Source organism: Artibeus jamaicensis, unplaced genomic scaffold, assembly GCF_021234435.1.
Source record: "Artibeus jamaicensis isolate MK-2021 breed Jamaican fruit bat unplaced genomic scaffold, CSHL_Jam_final contig_525, whole genome shotgun sequence".
NCBI classification, from domain to species: Eukaryota; Metazoa; Chordata; class Mammalia; order Chiroptera; family Phyllostomidae; genus Artibeus; species Artibeus jamaicensis.
Genome location: NW_026521874.1, coordinates 10,286,704 through 10,311,793, shown reverse-complemented (window position 1 = coordinate 10,311,793; position 25,090 = coordinate 10,286,704). Strand labels below are relative to the sequence as shown.

The 25,090-nt window shown below is 47.2% G+C and overlaps 1 protein-coding gene across 10 annotated transcripts in view; it reads left to right on the top strand.

Moving 5' to 3' along the window:
* CIT (citron rho-interacting serine/threonine kinase) overlaps window positions 1-25,090 on the top strand; it is a 145,718-nt gene that overhangs the window by 115,706 nt on the left and 4,922 nt on the right. For 7 of the 10 annotated variants that reach the window (XM_037156201.2, XM_037156198.2, XM_037156194.2 and 4 more), the window contains 19 exons: window positions 3,683-3,823; window positions 4,244-4,351; window positions 5,962-6,124; window positions 6,383-6,547; window positions 9,270-9,407; window positions 9,955-10,135; window positions 10,787-10,878; window positions 11,404-11,508; window positions 11,723-11,892; window positions 12,647-12,691; window positions 13,149-13,229; window positions 13,388-13,523; window positions 15,123-15,262; window positions 16,351-16,443; window positions 18,027-18,135; window positions 18,231-18,359; window positions 18,973-19,053; window positions 20,661-20,739; window positions 20,873-21,052. In XM_037156201.2, coding sequence (XP_037012096.1) covers window positions 3,683-3,823; window positions 4,244-4,351; window positions 5,962-6,124; window positions 6,383-6,547; window positions 9,270-9,407; window positions 9,955-10,135; window positions 10,787-10,878; window positions 11,404-11,508; window positions 11,723-11,892; window positions 12,647-12,691; window positions 13,149-13,229; window positions 13,388-13,523; window positions 15,123-15,262; window positions 16,351-16,443; window positions 18,027-18,135; window positions 18,231-18,359; window positions 18,973-19,053; window positions 20,661-20,739; window positions 20,873-21,052 — 2,336 coding nt within the window. The remainder of the gene's footprint in view (window positions 1-3,682; window positions 3,824-4,243; window positions 4,352-5,961; window positions 6,125-6,382; window positions 6,548-9,269; window positions 9,408-9,954; window positions 10,136-10,786; window positions 10,879-11,403; window positions 11,509-11,722; window positions 11,893-12,646; window positions 12,692-13,148; window positions 13,230-13,387; window positions 13,524-15,122; window positions 15,263-16,350; window positions 16,444-18,026; window positions 18,136-18,230; window positions 18,360-18,972; window positions 19,054-20,660; window positions 20,740-20,872; window positions 21,053-25,090) is intronic. The other 3 variants (XM_037156197.2, XM_037156200.2, XM_037156196.2) reach the window with 3 other exon arrangements.

Sequence of the window (25,090 nt, the reverse complement as noted above, 5' to 3'; positions counted from 1 at the left end):
GGGAAGTGTACCAAAGGCAGCACTGAGAACACTCTAGTAGAAATTCACAAGTCTACCTGGTGGTCAGATGGAGAATTCGGGTCTCTCATCCGGAATGAATAGGCGATGTCCCCGCGTCAGGCACATGTTGGAAACAGAAAGGACAGAAATAATCGATGATGTCGCCTGTCCTGTTTTCTTTCTGAGGAAGGAGAGTTGGCCCTGACGGCTCAGTACTTTGGTCCAAGGTTACCTGGTGAGTCAGTGGCAATGCAGGGAATAGACACGGGAACCCCTATTTGGTCCCCTCGGTCTCACTTCGAAACCGCATGAGAACATTTGCAGCCTCCCAGGCCGTGCCTCACAGATAGATTCTGGAGCGCAGACATCTGGCTGACATTGAGTTGGAGGCAGATTTCACTGACAGCTGAAACCATTATGAAACATAGCACGATCTTCACTGGCCTGAATTGGGTTGCGGTGTGCACCCTGCAAGCATGTGACCAAGGGCTTAACCCAGTTGTCCTTGTCCTTAGGTATAGAGACTCGTTAGTGGGGCTGGAATCAGAGTCTCAGAGACAGAAAGAACTTTTATGTGTCAGTCATGTAGTCTGAATCCTCAACACTTGGCATCGCTGTTTTCTTTCCTCACCACCCCTGGCAGACTTTACTTGTGGGTCTCTCTCCCAAATCTTTCCTCTTGGGCCCTACATGGCCTCAGGTGCTTTTCTCTATGCGACACTTTACAGCCACTGTTATTCCATTGGAAATAACGGCAAAGACGAAAGTCCATTTGCTAATCCAGGTCAAACTGATTTTCCGTCCAAGTTAGAGATTCCCTTCCCCAACATGCCTCACAGGTGGGTCTCATTGATCCTTGGCCTAAATACAGTGACTTTGGACAGCCCAACCCAATTTTCCAGCAACTCTAATTTTTACTCTAGTTTTTCTTATTTTGAATGGAAGCTTATAACTTCCACTGGTTTTTTAGGTTGAAACATTTGCAAATAGAGAGTGGCTTGATATTTCCAACTAAAATAGCAGATTAATATTGATTACTTGATTATTAACCAAAATAACTAATGTTTAACGCTCACTACCAGCCAGGTGCCTTTCTGAGTACTTCATATGAGTTAACTCACATAGTCCTTGCGACACTTCTGTGAAGTAACTACTCGTATTATCTCCAGGGTGGTCAATGTGACAGTTAAGTCACTCCCCCCACTCCAAACCCCCTTGTCTTTTCTAAGTGAAGCGATGCTCTTCTCTGGTAGATCTCTCTTCTCAAAGAGAGTTTCTGGGAGTCTGCGTGGTCCGAACAACGTGGAGTACAGCGGGGCATCGTCCCCTCCCGTGAGGACTCCTAAACCTCTGCCGGCGACCAGGGCTCTTCGGGGAGCCCCTGCTGCCTGTCGGTCTGTTAAGTCACCACCTGTGCTTCCTTAAGTTTTTAAAAATTTTTTATCATTATTTTTTTTACATCTTTATGTCCTGTATGTATTCAGGTGAAGTTTTTAAAAATACCATCCTATTGAACTTTCTCTTGTTAGGTGAAAAGTTCCATCCTTCCACCACGAGGGTTTTTACACGCTCTGGTTTCTGCCATCCAGATTCTTCACACTCCTCCCAGTCTCATGTCACCCTCGTAAAATTGTTGGACAGACCTAAGCACATAACTAAAGCCCTCCTTTTAGTCTAAGACTGACCAGGAATAGCCTCCATTTGCCTCTCTGTGGGAAGCAGGTAAATGGTTTTGAAAAATGTTCATTGATCACAAATATCATTCTTGTGTTCTGTTATGGTAAATAAGGAGCCTATTTCTTGGAAATCTAAGAGATGGTTGCTGTGTTTTTTTTCTAGAAAAATCTTGGGCCTGGCTGCTACCAGACAGACTCTTAGGCCCAGCCCTTGTTTCTCTCCTTCCTTCCTAGTTATTAATGTTGTCCTAAAATAGTGGGAAGAAACAAAAGAGGGCAGTTTGCAGAAGAAGCCACTCCTGCTACAGGGCGTAGATAGCTCCCTCGAAGAAGTTATCTTTGCTGTTTTTTTATTTTAGGGTTTGATTCAGAGATTCTAGGTTGGCTCACAGGCCCCGCGACCTCTGGTTAGTAACGGTATCTCTTGCCTGTGGAGGAGTGAGAGGGGAGAGACCGGCAGAGTCCGTAGGGACAGGAAAGGCGGATGGGAGAGAGAGGGGAGCACCTGAGCTGGATGGAAGGAGGGAGTAGAGCAAGGGCAGTAGAACTGAAATGCATGACGCACCTGCCACGTACTCAGCCCTGTACTCAGTGTGTCACCCAGTGAGGGCACGTGTTTTATACCCATTTTCAGATGAAGAAACAGGCCCTGAGAAGCAATAGGAACTGCCCGTGTCCTATGACTGATAAGTGTTCCTATCAGTATTTAAACCAGGGTCTCCAACGTTCCAAAGCCTGGGTTTGTTCCCTCATGCCAGGGTGTCAAACTCATTTTCACCGGGGCCGGGGGTGGGGGTACGTCAGCCTCGCAGTTGCCTTCAAAGGGCCAAATGTAACTTTAGGACTGTATAAACGGAACTCCTTAACAGTTAGGCGAGAGCTTGGTGCTGCTGCTGGTGCCCGGCCAGATAAAACCAGGTGGAGGGCTGGATTCAGCCCTCGGGCCTTGTGTTTGCCACCTGTGCCGTATGCTGCGATGCCTGTCAAGAGGAGGGCAGAAAGCAGAGATGGTGGGGAGTGAAGTGTGACGAAGAAGGTCAGCAGATTCTGAGGTGGTCGGTAGCTCTCGGCCTGTTGGGTCTGAGAGCACTGCCATTGCCATTGTCTGTTGGCAAACTCCCATGGTGAAGTGTATCGCTCTTCATTAGTCCTTTGTCCTTAGTCTGCAGAGAGTTTAGGTGGCCCAGGAAGAGAGTTTTGGGGCCACAGCAAGTGTGGTTAGACCATAAGCCAAGGGTTGGATGAAATCAAGCAGCATCTTGTCAGGGTGGCTGTTCTCTCCTGCTTTTTATAAATAAGCATTTTAGGAAGGAGCCAAAAACCCGGTATCGCTACAGCCTTCTCTGTTTTTTTTTTTGGTTGACTTCCATTGTAAAAATTGGAGAGATTTCCAGCACAAAACTATTTTCAGTATACTGCATTGAAATTTTTTCCTGGGTTTTACCAACACTTACACGGAATCTGGGATCTTCCTCTCCCTTCCACCCCACACTGTAGAAATATCTCCTATTATTGTGGCTATTTGCATGCTTATTGGGGTCTGTCAGCCTAATGAGGTCCCCTTAAGTTAGAAGCGATGTGATTCCCCTTTGCTTATTCCCCACAGCCCGGACAAAGTGATTTCTCCTAGTAGCACTTGAGATCTTGAAACCAATAATAAGGACAAATTGGAACTTAGTTTTCAAGGCACTAACTAAGTCGCATAGACTTTGGTGCCGACTCAGATGGCCATACTCTTAAAAACCAAAACAGCCTTCACTGCAGCTCCGACTGGGAAGGCAGCTCCGCCAGCCTGGACTGCCTTCCAGGACTTGCTGGCCTCCAGAGAGTTCTGTGCAAATTCTACCTGACTGTGCATGCGTCTGTCGGTTATTCTGGAATGAGATGATTTCAGAAGCTGAACACTTGGTGCTAGGCCTGAAATTAGTTTGGTGATAGGCACAGTGCGGGGAAAAAGTTGTGTTGTGGGGGCTAGCGAGCCTTGCTCTGGCCTTTCCTCCCACCAGCAAGCCAAGCTGCAGCAGCAGATGGACCTGCAGAAGAACCATATTTTCCGTCTGACTCAAGGGCTGCAAGAAGCTCTAGATCGGGCTGATCTGCTGAAGACAGAGAGGAGTGATCTGGAATATCAGCTGGAAAACATTCAGGTGAGAACTGGCAAAGGGAATTTACTTAAAAACTGTCTGTGGAGGCAGAGCCTGATGGCTAAGAACCATCTGGTGAAACGGTCAGTATCTTTATGTTGTCCCTTTTCCCCAATGTCTCATCCTGAAAATTTCCAAACAGAGAAGTTGGAAAATTTCTACAGCAATCACCCCTGAGATTCTAATATTAACTGCCTGCTATTTTAACTTTTTTACATGTCTATCCACCCCTCAGTCTGTCCTCCCCACCTTTTTTTTTTTTTAGCTATAAGAGTAGGACTATGTAAATAAATATCGACAGACTGTTTGTGTTGAATTTTTATATGCTAATATCCTAAACACTTAATTTTTTTCCTGAAGTACCAAATTTAAAAATATAGTTCTTTCTGTGTTTGAGGTTATGTTTGTTTTCATAAATTTTAGGTTCTTTATTCTCATGAAAAGGTGAAAATGGAAGGCACTATTTCTCAACAGACCAAACTCATCGATTTTCTGCAAGCCAAAATGGACCAGCCTGCGAAAAAGAAAAAGGTGGGTCAGCATGTTGGGAAAGTGGGGGTTTGACATGTCACCTGATCGTGAGGGTTCAGTGAAAACCACAGTGATAGACAATCCGAGGAAAATCAGAGAGAACAAAATGTTCATTTTCTGATTTTATTTTGGGTCAAAATGTAGGTTTTGAGATAATCAGAATAGCTCTTAAAGAGAGGATATTATCAGCTCTGTAACAAACTAATTTATGTTCATGGCCTTTAAAATTGTGGTGCCTGTCTCTGTTTTTTGTTGTTTTGTTTTTTTCTTTAACCTAGGAAATGGGGGTGGGATAGCAGGGGGAAAGGTTTATACACAGGCCATCGTACAGGACTCCACAGGGGTTCTCAGCTCACGTGTACGGGACTCCAGAGGGGTTAGTGGGCCACAAGTGTGGTATTCTAGAGAGATTACAGGTCACGTGTTTGGGACTCCAGGAAAGACCAGAAATCATGTGGCCCAGTCCTTCTGACTGGCTCGTGAAGAGATCGGGGGCCCAGAGAGCTGAAGTGACCTGCCTAAAATGCCTGACAATTATACCATCCCTTTAAAGTCGTAGCAGACAAATTAAAAAATAGCCAAAAAAAAAAAAATCCCCAACCAACTATGGGCAGGTTTCCTATGGGAAGATTTCTTTTAATAAGCTTAAGTAACTTAATAAGCTTTATTAATTTCTTTTAACATACTTCCCTAAACCGCTGAAGCCCTCTTACTAGGTTTGGCCAAGTGTTCTCAGTTTGAAAAGGTCTCTAAGGAATTAAGTACCTTCCAATTCCTCCTCCGAGAAGCAGTGGCTGCGCTTTCACAGGAAAGTGCCTGGGAAGTGACTGGGGATACTGAGGATAGGTCTGACGTAGGCAGTTGGTCTGGACGTCCCCCGATGCTGTAGTGACAATGAGGGGATAAGAGCAGCACGTGGAAGCACCTCCTTCCACGCGGTGCCCACAGGGGAAGGTGTTTCTCGCACACTGTGTGACTGTTTGTGTTTGTTATGCTTATGATATTTACCTTTTTTTGTTTTAGCAGTGGGCTGTTTTGGGATTATGGCACTTGATGTAGTCAGGGTGTTTCCATTTTTTGTTTGTTTTTTTTTTTGCCTCACTGTGTTTTTCTTTTTTTCTTCCATGTACAACACATGTTTCCATTTGCATTTTTTGAGTAAACCCCTTGTTTTGACATCATTTTAGCATTTCATTAATTTTTTTTGCTTCCTTTAAAAAAAACACTCATCTCTGTGTCTTGTAACTAAGAATCTTAAGACAATTCAAGGCAAGAGTAATTTCCGAGCCATTTATCCTAATTCCATCCCCCACTTCCATTTTTTGAGGAAATGGCTCTCCCTGGGAATGCTTAAGGAAGAGGTGGTGGCAATTCGAGCATCTCTGAGCCCTCTCCGTGAAAACTCGCGCACCCCTATTTTTTTTCCAGCCGGCTGGAATGGGCTGTGGCTCAGCCTCCCCCTCCCCCTTCACATGCCATTTTTACTAAATCTGCTTACAGTGAGTATGCTCCTGGCTTTCGTGGTGTGCTCCTCCTGAGTCAGAGTTCCTTTAGCTAGTTTAAAGTGCCAGTTTCCAGGAGTTAGGAGATATCTCTGTTTCCATTGCTAGGGTTTATTTAGTCGACGGAAAGAGGACCCTGCTTTGCCCACACAGGTTCCTCTGCAGTACAATGAGCTGAAGGTGGCTCTGGAGAAGGAGAAAGCTCGCTGTGCAGAGCTAGAGGAAGCCCTTCAGAAGACCCGCATTGAGCTCCGGTCCGCCCGGGAGGAAGGTAGGGGCGCCTGACTCTCTATGACCCATCTCAAGGAGACCGTTCAGGACTAGCTCAGCATCTGTATTTAGGCCCGTAAGCTTTCAGTCCAGACATCCCAAGTCTGAAAAATTCATGGCATCCTTGGTGTTGCTGATTTGGTACAGTGTGTGTCCTTTTGGTTTGCGGTCCTTGAAAGATAATCCAGGGGCAGTCCACTTGGCTGGGGCCTCTTGGTGACTCAGCTAACCAAACGGTGTTGGGCTGCTCTCTTCCCAGCTGCTCACCGGAAAGCCACAGACCACCCGCACCCGTCTACTCCAGCCACCGCGAGGCAGCAGATCGCCATGTCTGCCATCGTGCGGTCGCCTGAGCACCAGCCCAGTGCCATGAGCCTGCTCGCCCCACCGTCCAGCCGCCGAAAGGAATCCTCCACTCCAGAGGGTATGTTCTCAAGTGGCGGTTGGAGTTTTGTTGACATTTTTTTTCATCAACTGAGAAATGCAGACATATGGTAAAAATGATAAATCATTTTAAGGGATAAAAAGTGAGAAGTAAGTCTTCTCACCTCCTCCCTCCCCCACCAATCCTAGTTCCCTTACTCAGAGTCAACCATTGTCTTCATCCAGCAAGTTTTTGCATGGAGCTGCATGTCTATATCATTCATATATTTTATATTATGTAATTATATGTTTAAAAGTATTAGAAAGTAAACATATTTTCTCAGCCCTCTTTTTTTAATAAATATCAGACCACACTATGCTACACTTTACAAAACACCTTTCTTCTTTTAGTTAAAATGTTATCTTAGAGTGGTTCTTATTAACACACACAGATGGATCTCATTCTTTTCAAGGGCTGCATAGTGTTCCACGGTGAGTCTGTGATTCGCCTACTAAACCAGGCCCCGGCTAATGGACACATAGGTTACTCCTAATTGCTTGTTACCATACGCACCCAGCCGTGAACGCCCTGCACCTCTGTGAGTGTTATGGCTGTAGGGTGTGTTCTTAGGAAATGGATCATTGGGTTAACGGTTATGTGCTTTTTGAGTGTTGGTAGTTTGTGCTGATTTATATTCCTACCAGCAGTGTAAGGAGTTGCCTTTGTGGTTTCAGAAGTACTCTATTCACCCAGAGATGAAAAGGACTTAAAAATAAAGGCCAAAGAAGATAGATGGTTTGGGGAGTCTTAGGGAGAGTGGGGCAGAGCTGTGGGTTAGCCTCATGGCGTCACCATCAAACCAACTTTAGCTGTAAATCTGGATGGCATTTTTTAAAATGATGATGTCATCTTGTTTCCTGTGTTTGTGTAAGTCTGAGTCAGTCAAAGAACTTGACTCTTAAAGTTGTCGAAATGGTGATTGTAACACAGAAAGAAATGGTTTCGGCTCCGGTGTCCACTGACATGGCCGCACAGAGTTGACTGCCTGAGGCGTCTGCGATCCTCTAAGCACGCCCCGGGCGCGTTGCACCTTAAAGTTTTAATTGTGTACACACCGTTTATTCCTCACAACTCTGTGGTACAGGGAGGGGACGATGTTATACGGAGAATGTAATTTGGATTCAGAAATGTGGATCCTTAGTTTTTCTCTTTATTTAACTAGTTCTAGGTCACTACTGAAGGGGGCCTATGAAAAGGGGAAAAAATCAATCTTATTAATTTTTTGTTCATTTTCACCAGTAATAACTTTATTGATTTGGATATTTTCAGTATGTTGGCTATCTCCCACATGGTATAATGTTCTTTTTCTTTTGTGATTGTTTTTTAATTTCTTTTGCTTTTTTTCAAAAGAGGGAGAGAAACATCAATGTGTGGTTGTCTCTCACCTAATCCCCACGGGGACCCAGTCCACAACCCAGGCATGTGCCCTGACTGGGAATCAAACCATCTACCCCTTGGTTCTCAGGCTAGCATTCAATCCACTGAGCCACATCAGCCAGGACGATTCTTTTATTTATTTTATTTTATTTATTTTTTATGTTTCTTAACAGAATGTCTTTAAAGTTCACTCATGTTGTATCATGTTAACTTTCCTTCCTTATTTTTTAAATATATTTTATTGATTATGCTATTATAGTTGTCCCATTTTTTTCTTCCCTTTATTCCCCATCATTCCCCCACCTTAGTTCATGCCCCTGGGTCATACATATAAGTTCCTTGGCTTCTCCATTTCCCATACTATTCTTAACCTTTCCCTGTCTACTTTGTACCTACCAGTTATGCTTCTTATTCCTTGTACCTTTTTATTCATTCTTTGCCCCCCCCCCCCCCCCGCCACCCTGCTCATAACCCTCCATGTGGTCTCTATTTCCGAGAATCTGTTCCTGTTCTAGTTGTTTGCTTAATTTATTTTTTTGTTTTATGGTTTTTTTAGGTTCGGTTGTTGACAGTTGTGAGTTTGTTGTCATTTTACTGTTCATATTTTTATCTTCTTTTTCTTAGATAAGTCTTTTTAACATTTCATATGATAAGGGCTTGGTGATGATCAACTCCTTTAACTTGACCTTATCTGGGAAGCATTTTATCCACCCTTCCATTCTAAATGATAGCTTTGCTGGAGAGAGGAATCTTGGATGTAGGTCCTTGCCTTTCATGACTTTGAATATTCCTTTGCTGCTATGAACATTTGTGTACAAATTTTGTACCTACATATGTTTTTGATTCTCTTGGGCGTATGCCTGTGAGTGGAATTTCTGGGTCATATGATAATCCTATGTCTAACTTTTAGGGGAACTGCCTGGCTGGGTTCCAAAGTGGCTGTGCAATCCCCCAGCAGTATATGGTGATTCCAGTTTCTCCACATCCTCTCTAATACCCATGTTCCATATTTTTAATTGTAGACTTCCTAGGGAACATGAACTGGTAGCTCCTTGTGGCTTTGATTTGTGTTTCCCTAATGACTAAATGATGTTGAGCATCTTTTTATTTGCTTGTTGGTCATTTATTTATCTTCTTTGGAGATATGCCTATTCAAATCCTTTGCTCATTTTTAAATTGGATGATTTGTCATTTTATTATCGCTTTGTAAGTATATAGTCTAACTATAAGTCCCTTGTCAGAGAGGTGATTTGCAAGTACTTTTTCCCATTCTGTAAGCTTCCTTTTCACTTTCTCGATGGTAGAATTTGCAACACTCTACTGATTTTTAAATTTTTTCCTCCAGAATTCAGTCGGCGTCTAAAGGAGCGCATGCACCACAATATTCCTCACCGATTTAACGTCGGGCTGAACATGCGAGCCACGAAGTGCGCCGTGTGTCTGGATACCGTGCACTTTGGCCGCCAGGCGTCCAAATGTCTCGGTAAGAGCAGTGGTCGTGTGCTCGCGGTGGGCACCTGTGCATCTCCACCTGAAAAAAGTCTGTCCGCGGGAGGTGGTTTTGTTCCGTATTAAATTCCTTAGCATAGAGTGCACATTCTCAAGCTTTTAGTTTTAGTGGGAGGATGCTATTTTTCTCCTGTTAGAGGAGTGAGTTTATACCTGGTTTCAGCTCGTGTCTCCAGCTTGCTGTACAAAATGCCTTGGCTTTGCTGATTTCCAGCCCCCTTTTCTCCAGGCTGGTCTCTCCCTCTCTTCAGGCTGCGTGCTTGCTGGCTCCAACTGGGACGTGCAGATGTGTCCTTTGCACATCTACTTGTGACATCCTGGGAGAAGCCAGGACAATTGCATTGAGAGCCCTTGGCTCTCTCGTTTCCTCTCTCTGCAGAGGCCTGGCTCCTGGGGAAGCCGAGGGATTACCGGGTGACTTGGCCAGATGGGCGGGCCTGACGGGGGGCTGGCTGGCAGAGGAAAGGAATGGTCTGGGATCAGCCGAGCACGTTTCCAGGTGGTTTTCTGCTTTTTCCTAGAATGTCAGGTGATGTGTCATCCCAAGTGCTCCACGTGCTTGCCAGCGACCTGTGGCCTGCCAGCTGAATACGCCACACACTTCACTGAGGCCTTCTGCCGCGACAAAATGAACTCCCCAGGTCTCCAGACCAAGGAGCCCAGCAGCAGCTTGCACCTGGAAGGGTGGATGAAGGTGCCCAGGTATTGCTGCAGGGTCGCTCGGGCTGAGGCTGGGGCTGGGGCAGGTGCTGGTGAAGGGTGCCTCGGATCTGCCACTCTGGGGTAAGGATTATTTTGAGCTAAAGGCACGTGAAAAACAGCAGGTGCAAGAAGGACACTCTGACCTCCCCTTTCCCTTCCTCAAAGTCAGAGATAAAACTCCCTGTGAAAGCTGCCCTCCCTGCACCAGGAAGAAAGAAACATTCTTATCACCAGAGACTGGGAGTCAAGGCTAAACAAGAGAAAGCTTGTGTTTCTTTGGCCTCCTTGTACATTCTAGTTGCTTTTCCACAATTACTATTCTTTTTTCAATCTAGTATATAAGCACTTGAGCCTATCAGGTTTTTTTTGGTTTTTATTTTTTTTGTGGAGACGCCCACATAAAACAAAATTTGTATGCCTTTCTCCTGTTCTTCTGTCTGATACTAGTTGGATTTCTCTGCCAACCACAGAACCTGGAAGGGTTGAAGGAAGTTTTTCCTTCCCTGTACTGGCATGGAAGTCCACGAGCCATTTCCACTCCTGGTGTTTTCTGGAGAATTCTAGGGATGTCTTCTCTGGAATTCCTCTCCACCCTACCCCTTCCTCTGGCCTGATTCTTCTGAGTTCACTTTTCCATCTCTGTTTTCCCAGGAACAACAAACGAGGACAGCTAGGCTGGGACAGGAAGTACATTGTCTTGGAGGGATCCAAGGTCCTCATCTATGACAACGAAGCCCGAGAAGGTAAATTAATAATTCAGGGGGAATTTCATTGCACGCGGCGGACCCAGGTCTCCCAGTCTTGGCGTGAAGGCTTTGTTTTTCGGACTGCGTTGCAAGCCTTCTGCGATTTTCCATTTTTGAAAATTAAACACCACGTGACTTTGCTAAAGGTTATTGGTACGATACTCACGTCTATAGGTCTCCCCTCTGAAGACCCTGCAGGGTGCTGCCCTGAAGATTCCACCTGCTAATACACCTTCCGAGAACTTCTGCCTCAGTCAACTAACCCATAAATCCGCATCGTCATCAGAAATTTGACTGTGCTACTCATCTGACACACTTTATTTTTTTTTTATCTTCCCTCTCCGCCTTCTCTGCACACCCTTTCCCTCCTTTGTTCTCGTGCGCCTCTCTTTCCACGCATACTGTCTCTCTTGCACTGTCTCTCTTGCCTTCTCTCTCTCTCTTTTCCTCTTTTCTCCCCTTTGTTCTTGTTCCTGTTCCTGTTCTTTTGTTTTTCTTTCTGCCCTTCCTCTTTGCACCAAGCTGGACAGAGGCCGGTGGAAGAATTTGAGCTGTGCCTTCCCGACGGGGACGTATCTATTCATGGCGCCGTTGGTGCTTCTGAACTCGCAAATACAGCCAAAGCAGGTGAGGAGAAGCAGGGGCGCCTCACCCTAGAGCTCGGCTAGGCTCGGCGAATTGGCAAGGGCGGGAGGAGCACGTGGCGGATGGGCCTGGAAAGGGGGCCCCCCCTCCTCGGCTCTCCTACTGGCAGTTAAAGCTCTGCCGTCTCAGGCCCCTCTGTCCCGGCGGGAGTGGGGGAAGTCCACCCCAACCCTGTGCTCTCTGTCCCATCTCCTAGATGTCCCATACATACTGAAGATGGAATCCCACCCACACACCACCTGCTGGCCCGGGAGAACCCTCTACTTGCTAGCTCCCAGCTTCCCTGACAAACAGCGCTGGGTCACCGCCTTAGAATCAGTTGTCGCAGGTGGGAGAGTTTCTAGGGAAAAAGCAGAAGCCGATGCTGTGAGTATGAAAATGGGCGCTGGAGATTATCTTTGAAAAGCAGGCTGACTTGGGGGGCGGGGGTCCCTCTGGCTGCCATGATCTCCCTCGGGCTCCCTCTCTGAGTGGTGATGGCTTGAGACTGTGACGACCAGGAGTTTTGTGGTGACAGAGAGAGAGATTCCCAGGGGGCTTGTCTGGGCATCGTGGGTCCTCCTCCCACGGCCCTCAGAATGGGGGAGTCAGCACGGTCACCCAACTCTTGGTTATGGCAACACAGCAGCTAATGGACTTACAAGGAAATCCTCTCTCTGGTTTACTCTGATGAGTTTATTCAGTTTGAAGGCTTGAGTTTCAAGCACTTTGGCCAGGGAGCAGCATGGAAGGCTGCCGATCAGACACGTCTACTTTAGGCAGGCTTTTCATGACCTTCTCAACCGCTTCCGCACGACTTGCTCCTCCGTAGGCAGGTTTGAAACCTACTTATCCTTCAGATGTTAGAAATGTGGGTGTGTCTTGATTGGCAGCAGTCCCAGAACTTTCCGTATATAAACAGGGCTCATCGCTCATTGCTGTTTTTCTCCACGGAAGACCAAACAGCTCTTTTTAAACTCTTAGCTCCTAATAAACACTTGGAGTTCTAGCAGTTGTAATTCTTCAACCACGAGCCTCCTGATAAGGAGCTGTGCTCACTGTGTAGTCTTGTGTTAATGAACTGTTTCATCATTACCTGTGTAAGCCTTTCACCTGAAATCCACATTGATATGTACAATAGGGCCCTGACTGCCTCTCCTACGAGCTTCTGCCTGCATGTGTTCAGGTAAAGAGACTGAGGAGCTTGTTGGTTTGCCGCTGACGCTGTGCTTTGCACTTTTGCTGCAGCCTAGAGGGGAAGGGACCTTCCATGTGGCTTATTAACCTTTTGCAGGTGACATCTTTTTAGCTTCAGCTTATTTTCTACCCTAGAAATTTTTCTATGTCTGTTACACTCACTCACTTGTGTCCAAGCAGATTTATAACTCTAATGCTAATTAACAGCCACCCCGGAGACAGCAATAAGATTCACATCTTGGCTTTCGAGCTCAGATCAAAATATGAGGCAAGCCAAGAGCAGATGTGTGTTTCTGGGCAGTTTCAGGACTCACTTGCCTTTCTTTTTGTCATTAAACGGCTCTCCCTTGTTGCTTTTGTCTGTCCAGGTGGTTTGGTCATGAACGGTTCAATCTCACCAGGTTTCTCTTTTTTTCCTTTTCCTTTTTTCTTTCACTTGTGAAAAGAAATTGCTTGGAAACTCCCTGCTGAAACTGGAAGGTGATGACCGTCTGGACATGAACTGCACACTGCCCTTCAGCGACCAGGTAACGATGTTTTTCAGACACTGTCAGCTGGTGTCTGGCAATAGTCCCCTGCGGTCAAGAAAGAAAGGACTGTATGGGCTTTGTTGCTCTTACTGTTTGGGGTTGTTATGGCGACGCAGTGATGCTCATGCTCTGCCTTTGGACTTCTGCCCTCTCAGGTGGTGTTGGTGGGCACCGAGGAAGGGCTCTATGCACTGAATGTCTTGAAAAACTCCCTCACTCACGTCCCAGGAATTGGAGCAGTCTTCCAAATTTATATCATCAAGGACCTGGAGAAGCTACTCATGATAGCAGGTGGTAGGCCAAGGACATGGCGCCTTTTCTTCACTTTTAAGGAAAACTCTTCGAAAGCCAAATGTTATGCTTGGGAAACACAAAGGCAGGCCCTCCTGGTGGCAGGTTGGGGCAGAAGCAGCTCTTTTCTCTCTGTTCCTGCTTGTGCCCAAGCCTATGGCTCTCTCTGTTCATTTTGGGTTCCCTTGGGGTCCAGCGAATCACAGACTGCCACCCCCCAGGGAGCATCTCAGCATTATTCTGGGGGAGGGGTAGCGAGCCTCTGACTCATTACTGTCAGACCTTTGTCGTCACCACACTTACATGGCCGTGAGCCGTGGCTTCCCAAGAGCTCGGCGGCTCTGTTGCTGTGTCTCTTGTTTCTCTGCGATTTCTCAGAGACCTCTTGTCTGGGTTTACCGTGTGGTTAAGGTTTGGCCACGTTTTCCCCTCTCTTTTCCTATGGCACACAGGCATGCTATCACTTTTGTGGACCGAGAGTCAGTTGCATTCAGTTCTCCATCACATTGTCATCAAAGAACAAGGGCATTCTCTCATGTGACCATGGCAAAAGTTTTTTCCTCTCTCTCTGTTGGGGTAGTCTTTTTTTTTAAAAGGGAAAACAGTAATTTATTGTCTCCGTGTTCAAAACATCCACAGTTAGGTCTTGTTTTAGACATAGCTGGGTGGGTCCAGGGGCTGAACTAATGTGGTCAGGAACTGACTTCTCTTGGTCTTTCAGCTCTTTTCCTCTGCTTGCTTGCTTTGGGTGTTTGTTTCTCTCTTCTTACTGCTTTTTCTTCCTTTTCTTCCTTTTCTCCTTGACTTTATTCTTTAGAGAAGTTTTAGGATCACACCAAACTGCACAGAAAGTACGGAGATTGCCCCCAACCACACACAGCCGTCCCCCACCAGAAGGTACACTCATTACAGTTGACGACCCTGCACTACACATCATTGTCACCTGAAGTCCACAGTTTACAGGAGGGTTTGCTCGTGGTGTTATATGTGGGTTTGGAACCATTGGTCAGGGCACAAACCCACTGTGATAGCATCACAAAGAATAGTTTCCTGTGGTGCAGTTATGGTTCATGGAGTCAACCCCTGCTGGAATACATTGGTCTGATGTACAGCCCAGAGTCACGTCCTGTAGAGCGTGGTGTTTATTTTCCTAATTCCGGATCCAGCTGGGGAGTGTGCACTGCTTCTAGGCACGTCTCTTTATAGTCTCCGTTACCTGAACAAATCCTTAGCCTTTCTTTCATCTTTCATGACGTTGCCACATTGGAGTAGTCCGAGCCTGTCATTTTATAAAATGTCCCCTCGTTGTTCCAAATGCATTCTTACTTTGGTGGGGAGCATGTTTAAAAAGTATAGCTCGCCTTCTCCAAATATGTTTCTGTCTGCAGAATATTTTTCCTCCCAGAATCTTGACTAAGAAGTCAGATGTTTTCATTTGAGATCTAAAACTTGGACCTCAGCTGTGCTCATGAGAATCTGTGGGAAATTGCCCATCCGCGTGGCTTTGCTGGCTTTTAGTTGTGAATAGGTTAGAATTGCCATCCGTGGCTCTGCTTCATGGCCTCACACTGACCAAGAAGCCCTTCCTTTTCCCTTCAGGAGAAGAGCGGGCCCTGTGTCTTGTCGACGTGAAGAAAGTGAAGCAGTCGCTGGCGCAGTCTCACCTTCCCGCCCAGCCAGACGTCTCGCCCAACGTGTTCGAAGCTGTCAAGGGCTGCCACTTGTTTGCTGCTGGCAAGGTGGGCTCCCCGGGGCCTCTGCTGGCACAGTGTTTAACTCATTAGTTTTTAGGCCTTTTTTGTTAATAAGCATTTTAGGGCTATGCATTTTCCTCTAACTACAATTTTAGTTGCACCCTGTACATTTCTTTCATTTTTTTCATTAAAAATTCATATTTTTAAGTTTCTTTATGATATGTTTTTTCTGTGAATGATGAGTCACTTAGAAATGTGCATCTTAGTTTCAAAAATTGTGTTAATTTCATCACAATGTTTGAGATACTAAAAAAATGTATGGAGTATATATGTAAATTATAAAATTATAACACTAAAATTATAACACCCAATAATGTTGTAAACATCCACAAACTTACTGCTCAGCCCTAGAAATAGAACCTTACCAACAATTTGCATTTTCCTGTATATTCTTCCCCTGTTCCACCCCCTCTCCACCAACCCTACTGGCCACCTACATTTCAGGACTGATTTGAATAAGCTTTTATTTGTCCTTGATGAAATGACAAAGATCTTGGTGTAGAAGGTGAAGTAAGAGGGATTCAGCTACTCTAGAAAAATAGAACTTTGATGTAGAACTCTATATAGAGCTCTTAGCTAAGAACTTTTCTCTTTGGGCCAAAATCTTCTCTAAATTCTTAGAGCAATGTCTACTGCCTTTCCCTCCCTGAGGGTAGAATATTGTCAAAAGAATCTGTCTCGAGCAAAAGGCACACACACACACACATACGACATGTGCATGGGGGGGGGGCAGGTGGATTTTCTGAGCCTTCTCTTCGTTTTTGTTAAAGTAGTGGTTCTCAGCCAGGGGTGAGTCTGCCCCCCCAGGGACAATGGGCAGCGTCTGGAGACATCTTTGCTTGTTATACTGGCCATTGTACGTTGGCATCGAGTAGGCAGAGCCCAGGGTTGCTGCTCAATATCCTACAATGCACCGAAAAGCCCCTCACCACAGACAGTTGTCTGGTTCAAAGGGTCAGTGGTGCTGAAGTTGAGAGACCCTGCTCTAAATTGATGTTCTTTTCCTAGTTTTGCTGCGGAGTCAGTGTACACACCAGTGACACGCTTTCCTTTTCTCTCTGATTGCTTTTCAGATTGAGAACGGGCTCTGCATCTGTGCAGCCATGCCCAACAAAGTCGTCATTCTCCGCTACAATGAAAACCTCAGCAAATACTGCATTCGGAAAGTAAGTGCTGGGCCTGGTCCATCTGCTCTGCCCACAAGCCGGCGTGGAAAGTGTGTTGTTTCAGGAGCAGCACGAGCCTGGTCCCTTCACCTGCGCCCTTTAGCCTGGGTGACCTCCTTGGAGAGAGAGACACAGACAGACCCTTCCTTCTTGGAGGAAGCTGGTAGCTGCAGATTTCTTCTCTCCGTTTCCTTCTGCTGTTTGTAGCTGCCTCTCCAGCCAGCCCAATGAATCCAGCCTTTTGTCAAGGCAAAAAGGAAGTTGGCTGGTGGAGGAGATGCTTTTTTGAACCAGCAGAAAAAAAGGAAGGTGATCTCTCTGAGAAGCTGGCAGTCCCTGGTGGCACTTAGTAGAGTCTTTCTCAGATCCTAGAAGTTTCTATTAATAACCTTAGAAAAGCTGGTGCTAGCCGTCTTCTGGAATGCAGCCAGGGAGCTGGTTCTCCCCAGTGCAGAGTGAGCTGTGATGAAGACTGCAGAGTGGACAGGGTGCACAGCAGACCCTTACGTGTGCCTGGCTTCTGGAGAAGGCCGTCCGCTGTCCCGAGGCGAGGATGTCCCACCCCCCACAAGCCTGATTCATTTCAGGCACTTTCACGATTCGTCTCCAAAGTGGAATGAGAGATGAATATACATGTGGGTCAGGACTCTTAGTGGAACTGCTTCGTCCTGGGCAGGCTCCTGTTAGTTTGCTCTAGAGTTTGGCTGGGCACCTGCTGGTACCAGAGACCGAGCTGACCGCTTGAGAGACACCTTTCACCACACCTTGCACTAAAGCAGGTGCGGCCGTCCCGTTCCAGGGAATACAGTTGATCGCAGCTGGCTGAGGTCCTAAGTTGTAAAGCCGAGGCCAAGACTGAAGTTTGATTTCCCCTACCATTTTATTAGGTCATGCTGTCTAAGAGTTTCCTCTCCCTTCGTAGGTGATCAGTAAATATTAGTGGACATGATAATGCTGATTAGAGCTTGAACTGTTAGTTTCAGGAGGATTCTCAAGAATCATTGTTTCTATATAGTTCCTGGCCACCCTTTTGAGTAAGCATGTCCAGGTTGCTGAAGCCATTAGGAGTGGCCTGAAAACAAGTGGAAGTAACGAGGAAGCAGATAATTCAGGCGGATGACGATAGCGATGATGATAATACCTACGTAGGTAACGTAGGTTCTGAGTAGAAGCTGAGAAGCTCGAAGAAAGGAGGAGACTGAACCCACTCCCTCCAGCCACCACTGTTAGGAGTTGGTGTATTTCTCCAGGTTTTTTCCTCTGATGAGGATGTTGTATTTTTAAAGCTCTTTGAATGCTACCCTTTCATTGAAATGGTGTTGATGACTTTTTAGGGCTATAATTTGGCATTATTTTCTTAGTCTGGGGTTGCAAAGAATTCAGAGGTAGCGAAGGGACCCCCAGTCCTTGTGAGGGGCATGAAAAGGTGGTCCGGCCTGTGTACCTTCATCTACAGCTTGAACAAGTCTGCTGGCGGCCGTTCGCAAGGCTCGGTTAGGTGCCGAAGGCGGAAACAGGAGGGCAGCAGAGGCACGGCTGCCTTGGGTCAACGCTCACATCCTCCTCTCTCTCCTCTGTCTCAGGAGATAGAGACCTCAGAGCCCTGCAGCTGTATCCACTTCACCAACTACAGTATCCTCATCGGAACCAATAAATTCTACGAGATCGACATGAAGCAGTACACGCTTGAGGGTAGGGCCCGAGTCCTCCCCAGCCCGCACGCTGCTCCGGCTCTGCCACTGTCTCGAGCCCACTCCTGAAGCCCCGCTTCTCACCTGCCTTTTCAGAATTCCTGGATAAGAACGACCATTCCTTGGCGCCTGCTGTGTTCGCCTCCTCTTCCAACAGTTTCCCTGTCTCAATCGTGCAGGTGAACAGCGCAGGGCAGCGGGAGGAGTACCTGCTCTGCTTCCACGGTGAGTCCGGGCCTGCCGCTCACTGCTGTTTTGAATGCTGCTGGGCCCCAGGAGTCCCAGACCGGGGCCACCGGGGGCTGTGGGCTGGTCAGTGGGACTCCGGGGCGGGGCGGGGCGGTCCTGCTGGGAGTGCAGAGAATATCGTTCCCTCGGCCACAGAGGCCCCCTCGGGGCCCCCGCCTGTTCCCCACCAGGGCGCTAACCCGGTTCTGTTCTGTCCAAACAGCAGGCCATTCTTTCCTTCTCTGTTTTCGCTTCTTTCTCTCCTTATTTTTTCTCTGTTTTCTTCCTTTTCTTTCTCTTGATATTTCTCTTTTCTTCCCAAATTTCTGGGTCTTCCTTTCTCTTCCTCCCTGTCTCTGGGTCTCTGTCTCTCCTCCTCCCTCCCCATCTCTCTACCCTCCTGTCCTTATCCTCTTCCTCTCCCCCCACTTCCACTCAGACCCACTTTTTCTAATAAATCAGGCTCAGCAGAGGTCCTTAGGTTTTAACGGTTCAGTGAAATCTGCCCAGTTGTCCCCGGGCCCGATTCCTTCCTCTTCCGTCACGTGTGTGCCGTTGACACCCCACCTCTGCTGTGCTGACCATGCCCCCGGGCTCTGACTCCTTGCAGAATTTGGGGTGTTCGTGGATTCTTACGGAAGACGTAGCCGCACAGACGATCTCAAGTGGAGTCGCTTACCTCTGGCCTTCGGTAAGTGAGGCAAGGTGTGCAGGGCCCCTTTCTGTCCGTGGCTGGTGTCCTGGGGAGGAATTGGGGGTGGCCCTAAGCACTGTGCTTGTGGATTCCCCTGGATACCAAGTGTCACATGTAATTGTCACCCGAGTAAGTGCCCAGGGCAAAGATTCTGAGGCTTGACAAAAGGTATCAGCCCAACCCACCAGCCATTGTGAAGTATTTGTTGGGTTCCCATGATAGAAAGGGGACCATTCCCTGTGAGTTTATTTCAAAGGCAGTATAGTATTCATGGCATAACTGAATACCTATCAATATTATCAGCCGTAATTGGGCAGAGCACTGAGGTCATGGCCATTCTTTCTGTAAGTGTAAATGACACTGTGATGAACATCTTCTACTAATCTATACACTTGTCAAATGGTATCCCCTGCTCACAAGTTGTAAAAGTGGAACTACATATATATTCACCCATACATAGGAATACATACATGCTTAACCGTGTGACTTTTCTGAGTTACCATTACAGTGAAATTCCCTTAGAGGCTTTTTCCTTTATCTTTTGCTGCATATCAAGTTTCAAAACTTAGTGCCTTAACACAGCAACAACTTATTGCCCAAGATTCTGTGGTTGCCTGGACAGTTCTGCTTCCTGTGGTGTCAGCGGGACCACAGGGACAACTGGAAAGCTGTGGCCTCACAAACATGGTGACGATCGGTGCAGTGGGTGGGAGCTCGGCCGGGGCCGGTGGCTGGAGGCCTCGGTTCCTCTCCGTGTGGGCCCGGTGGAGGCTGTCGGGCCTCGTCTCCTGCACCGTCACCTACTGCTTAGGGCAGGCCACAGAGGAGCCCGGAGTCAAGGCAAGGAGACGCCACTGGGGCCTCGGTCGGCACGGCCAGTGGTCAAATACCAAAGGAAAGTTTACCACAAGGAATAAGAGTGATAATCTTCTTTTCCCTTTAAGAAAGAAAACAGCTCCAGTCATATCCTGGAGTTTCAGTGATACTGTATATATAGTAGTAAGACCAGAAATATCTAATTACCTATGAACCCAGTCTTTTTAAATTTTTTCAAAAATGTGTACAATCAAAAATTTTAAAACATATACAATGAAAAGTCTCATCCATATCACCTGTCTTCCAAATTCTTCATCCCCGCTCCCTCAAGAGAAAAAAAGAATGATGAGTGTCCTATCCTTTTAGGGCTTTATGCAAATACAGAGACATAAAAAACATATCCTTACCCCCCCACCCCTTCTTTATCATCACAGTAGCACACTTCACACATTACTCTGGGCCATCTTGCTTTATGCACCAAAACTGCACACCTCAGATTTCCACCCCCATATCAGTGCATGGAGAGCTCCTTCCTGCATTTTTACAGCTATGCAGAATTACATAGATGTAGCATGATTTCTTTAGCGGACCCCCTACCTAGAATGCTTAGAGCATCTTCTGCTCTAAGAACATGGCAGTAAGCACACCAGCCCATGCGTCATTCTCCCGGCACGTGAATGTCACTCCTTTAGGTGGGATTGCTGGGGCCAAGGATGCATTGCAGGCAGGTTTTGATTTTCTTTCTTTCACCCCTTCCTCCACACTCTTCCTCCGTGGGGGCCGTGCAGCCTACAGAGAGCCCTATCTGTTCGTGACCCACTTCAACTCACTCGAAGTGATTGAGATCCAGGCGCGCTCCTCTCTGGGGTAAGCCCTGTCCTCCAGGCTCTGAAGAGCTGGGCTTTTGGGGTCGGGGGTTGGGGCTGGGTGTCTGTTACTTCCTTTCTCACCCAGTGGAGGAGCTAACCTGCAACACCAACTCTTGTTTGGTCCTCTGCAGAACCCCTGCCCGAGCGTATTTGGAAATCCCAAACCCACGCTACCTGGGCCCTGCGATTTCCTCGGGAGCGATTTACCTGGCGTCCTCATACCAGGATAAACTGAGGGTCATTTGCTGCAAAGGCAACCTCGTGAAGGAGTCCGGCACCGACCACCACCGGGGTCCCTCCACCTCCCGCAGGTACTGTGCCCCTCCACTTCCTAATTACAGGGGTTCCAAGTGCTCTCTGCAAAGCAGAAGGAAATCTTGCTAAGCTGGCTGGAGGTTTCCCAATAGTCAAGCTCAAGCCACTTGTTTCTCTGAGATCTACAGCCTTGACAGGATGTACTCACCGGGAGTGGCAGGAGAATTTTTAAATGTCTCCTTACAAAAGGTGGATGGAGACATCTGGCCTTTTTCCGGTGGGTGCATTCAGTGGCTCTGTTTGCAATGGAGCATGAATTATGCATTCACTGCTTTAGCAGATATTCTACCAGGCTAGTTGGACAGTGTGGGAGGTTTAGCAGTGAATGAGCCAGAAGCATCTCCTCCCTGACGAAGCTCCAGGGCAGAGACACATGCATTCAGGCGATTCCAGCGTAGCCTACAGGGGCGAGGCTGCCACTGAGGCTGTTCAAGGCATCCTGGGAGCTCGGAGGAGGCCCCCTGCCTGGGCTTGGGGGTCAGGGAAGAGTCCCTGGAAGAAATAGGAGCCTACACATATTTTTCTCTTTCTTTGCATGTCTTGTGTTTTTTTGTTGTTGTTGAAAACCAAACATCTCAAATAATATAATGTGGTAACTCTGAAAAATCTTTTCCCCTTCCCTGGGTTTGCAGTTGCTGTTTATTTGGTGACTGTCCCAGCCTAAGTCTATGAGGTTTGTATTCTTTGTTATGGCTGATGGTGAAGTTTCTGGGGATGGAGTTTTCTCGTGAGGTAGCCCCTAAGCTGGGAAGAAGGAAAACCAGCCCTGATAATGGTCTTCCCCAAAGAGTAATCAGAGAGGTCAGGCTGTGAGTTTCCTGGGGAGCTTCAGTCCTGATGGGCGCCCGCGGTTCCAGGGCTGTTGCCGTCAGCACCACCGCTGCTCTGGGGAGAAGCGGGTGGGGATAGGTCAAGTTAAAATGTCACACAGCTTGTTGTTCTTACTGAGATTCGGCCGTTTTTCTTGCATAAATGCTCTTCGAATTGTTGCAGGCCTTTGTTTAATTTCCAGAGTTCAGAAAAGTTGATTTTGACAGTTTTTGTCAGTGTTCTTGTTGCTTTCACGGAGGAGCAGGTTTCGGGAGGTCCCCGCTCTGCTGTTCTGGACGTGCTCTGCCCCTTCTTCCTCTTGCGGGTGATCGCACACTGCGCATCCTTGCAAACCTTAACTTGTCTCGGAGGGAGGTCGGGCCATGTCGGTGTGAGAGGTAGTTCTTTATTCTGTTTTTGTGCCTACACAGCCTTCCTTCCCATGACCTTAGCTCATTTAACCGCGTCTTTCTCAGTGGGTGTTTGGGCTGTTTCTCGTGTTGCTGTACCGCATGATTTGGCGCCTGTGTCGTGTTGTCATTTCGCCTGCTTAGGAGTCTACCTGCAGGATAGATTCCTAGAAACAGCTGTGTGTTTGTAGTTGTGATGGATGTTCCTGAGTTTTCCTCCGTGGAGGCCAAACCCTTCTGCAGTCGCACCAGCGTTGTATGGAAATGGGCCTGACCTTGTCTGGACACAAAGGGCCGGGGCCCAGATCCCGCTGGACACGTAGGTCTGAAATGTGTAGGGTTGAAGTTCTCAGTCCACAGGAAGGTCAGAGATTATTTAACCCCGGGGACTATTTAAGGGATCTCGGAGTTTGATTTTTGGACTGGTTTACAAACCCATGTGTCTACCCTATAAAGAGTTACGTGGACCCTCGCCATGTGCCAGACCCAGTGCCTGGGCCGGGATGCTCAGGTGAAGGAGACACTTTTATTCTGAAGGGACTCTCGGTTTGGTGGAGAAGTCACCTCTAATATTGCAAAAGGCTTAGATCTTGCAGGAGAGAATCATCGATTTAATCTTCTGAGGCTTTATCCTAACGCAGGGGTGTCAAACTCATTTTCACTGGGGGCCACATCAGCCTCGTGGTTGCCTTCAAAGGGCCACATGTAATTTTAAGACTGTATGAATGTAACCACTCCTTAACTAGGGGCACGGAGCTCAGCGCTGCCATCGGGTAGGAACGAGGTGCCGGGCTGGATGCAACCAGGTGGGCCTTGTGTTTGCTACCTGTCCTAACGCGCAGTCTGTCTGTCTCTCTCTCTCTCTCTTTTTTTTGTGCTTAAGTATACATGTGAGTCAGGAATGCTTGGTCAGTGCGACTTCAGCCCCAGGGACTTGCTATGTGACCAGTGCCGAATAACCAGCTGCTCAACAGACTGCAGCCTTCCCCTGAAAACTTTAGATTTCATTTAAGTAATTTTCATTTTCTTTATCTAGATTTCATCTAAGTAGCCCCAAGTCATGCGAAGAACAAATCAAAGTGCTGTAATTAGATTTCTTCTCCATTGCCTCACTAGGGGGCCAGGCACCTTCCTTGTGTGACTGTGTATTGTCTCTGTAATGTGTTACTTTTCCTGTAGTCAAAACCGGTTCCATTCCTGTGAACACGGGGCAGAAATAATGTCGTTGCTTTCCTGCTGTTGCCAGGCGTGTCCAGAAAATCAGCAGTTAGTCTTTAGCTGCCTCTTGGCTTAGAAAATGGTCTTTCGGCTGCTGACCGCTCTGAGCAGGTCAGAACGCAGAGTCCGAGATTTTGCACGGTGAGAGGATGAGGGACTGCGCTGGTTTTTGTTTTTAATGATTGTGTTTTCAGTGGAGAAGTACATCATCTGTTTACAAAACAGCCCTTGAAAGATACAAGGAGTACAGACACTATGAAACAAAACAAACTCCAGTCACAAGACACGAGTCATGAGAAAGGAACAGTCTGATCCCCAGGTTATGGAAACTAGAATTAAAAGGTCACTACCCAGCTCGGCAACACTTGGGTGCAGTTACATGAAACGTTCAATAAACTGAAAATTTTCCCCCCAATGTGTGGGCAAGAGGACGAGGCCAAATCTGTGCCGGGCAGGCTCGGTCTGGCTCCGAAGCTGCCCTGTGGGCCGCGTCGCCCTGGTCTGTTTAGTAGAGCGGGAAATGCAGCTCTGCAAGAAGCATAAAACTGACTTGGAAGATCATTGGTTATTAATGGGTACAGAGCTGGAAGATTGCCCGCTCGGCCTGGAATGATGGGTGTTTTCTTTCATTCCATTAATCTGAGCTGACATCCCCAATGGCCTTTCTTGAGCCATCTTTCTTCCCCTGGGCAGTAAGCTCCCTCTCACTTGCTTTATGATGGGCCCCTGTGGACACATTTTATAATTTCTCTTCTATTACAAACAGACTTAATATAATCCTCCTACTTGGGATTCATTGTGTTACTCGTCTGCCATATCTTAAAGCCACATTACCAGAGATGAATATAAACCTTGATTTCAAGCTGTTGAAATCCCAGTTACTGCATTTTGTTGCTGCACACTCAAACACAGGGGGCTTCTGGCTCGAGCATTTATCTTAATCTTTAGTGAGAGTTGCACTGGGAAGCAAGAGAATGACGTGAAACTGCACAAGGGACTGACCGCTTGTCACGTGATCGCTGCTCACCAGCCTCCGCCTCGCTGTAGAGCAGGAACTGGCAGACACTGTCTGTACAGGTCCAGATAGTAAATATTTCCGGCTTCGTGTGCCATATGGTCTCTGTCTCAACCACTCAGCTCCACTGTAGTGTGAAGGCAGCCACAGACAGTGCATAACCAGATGGGCATGGCTGCGTTCCAATAAAACTTTATTTATAAAAATAGGCATCTGGTCCTAGCCAGGTGGCTCCGTTAGTTGCTGCATCATCCTGCAGACCAAAGGGTTGCGGGTTCGATTCCCAGTCAGGACACGTACCTAGGCTGCGGGTTCAGTCCCTGGTGAGGGCGCGTATGGAGGACAAGCTATCAATGTTTCTGTCTCACATCTGTGTTTCTCTTTCTTCCTCTTCCTCTAAAATAAATTTTAAAAAAAGACCAACATATCCCCAGGTAAGGACTAGAAAAGTCAGTCAGTCAGTAAAAACAGGCATCTGTCTGGACGTGGCCTTGAACTTGCTCTCTCGAGTCTCCCCCGCAGCGAGGGGCGGTGCTGCTGCTCGGGTGCTCTCAGGCTCAGGTGTCGACAGAAGAGGTTCT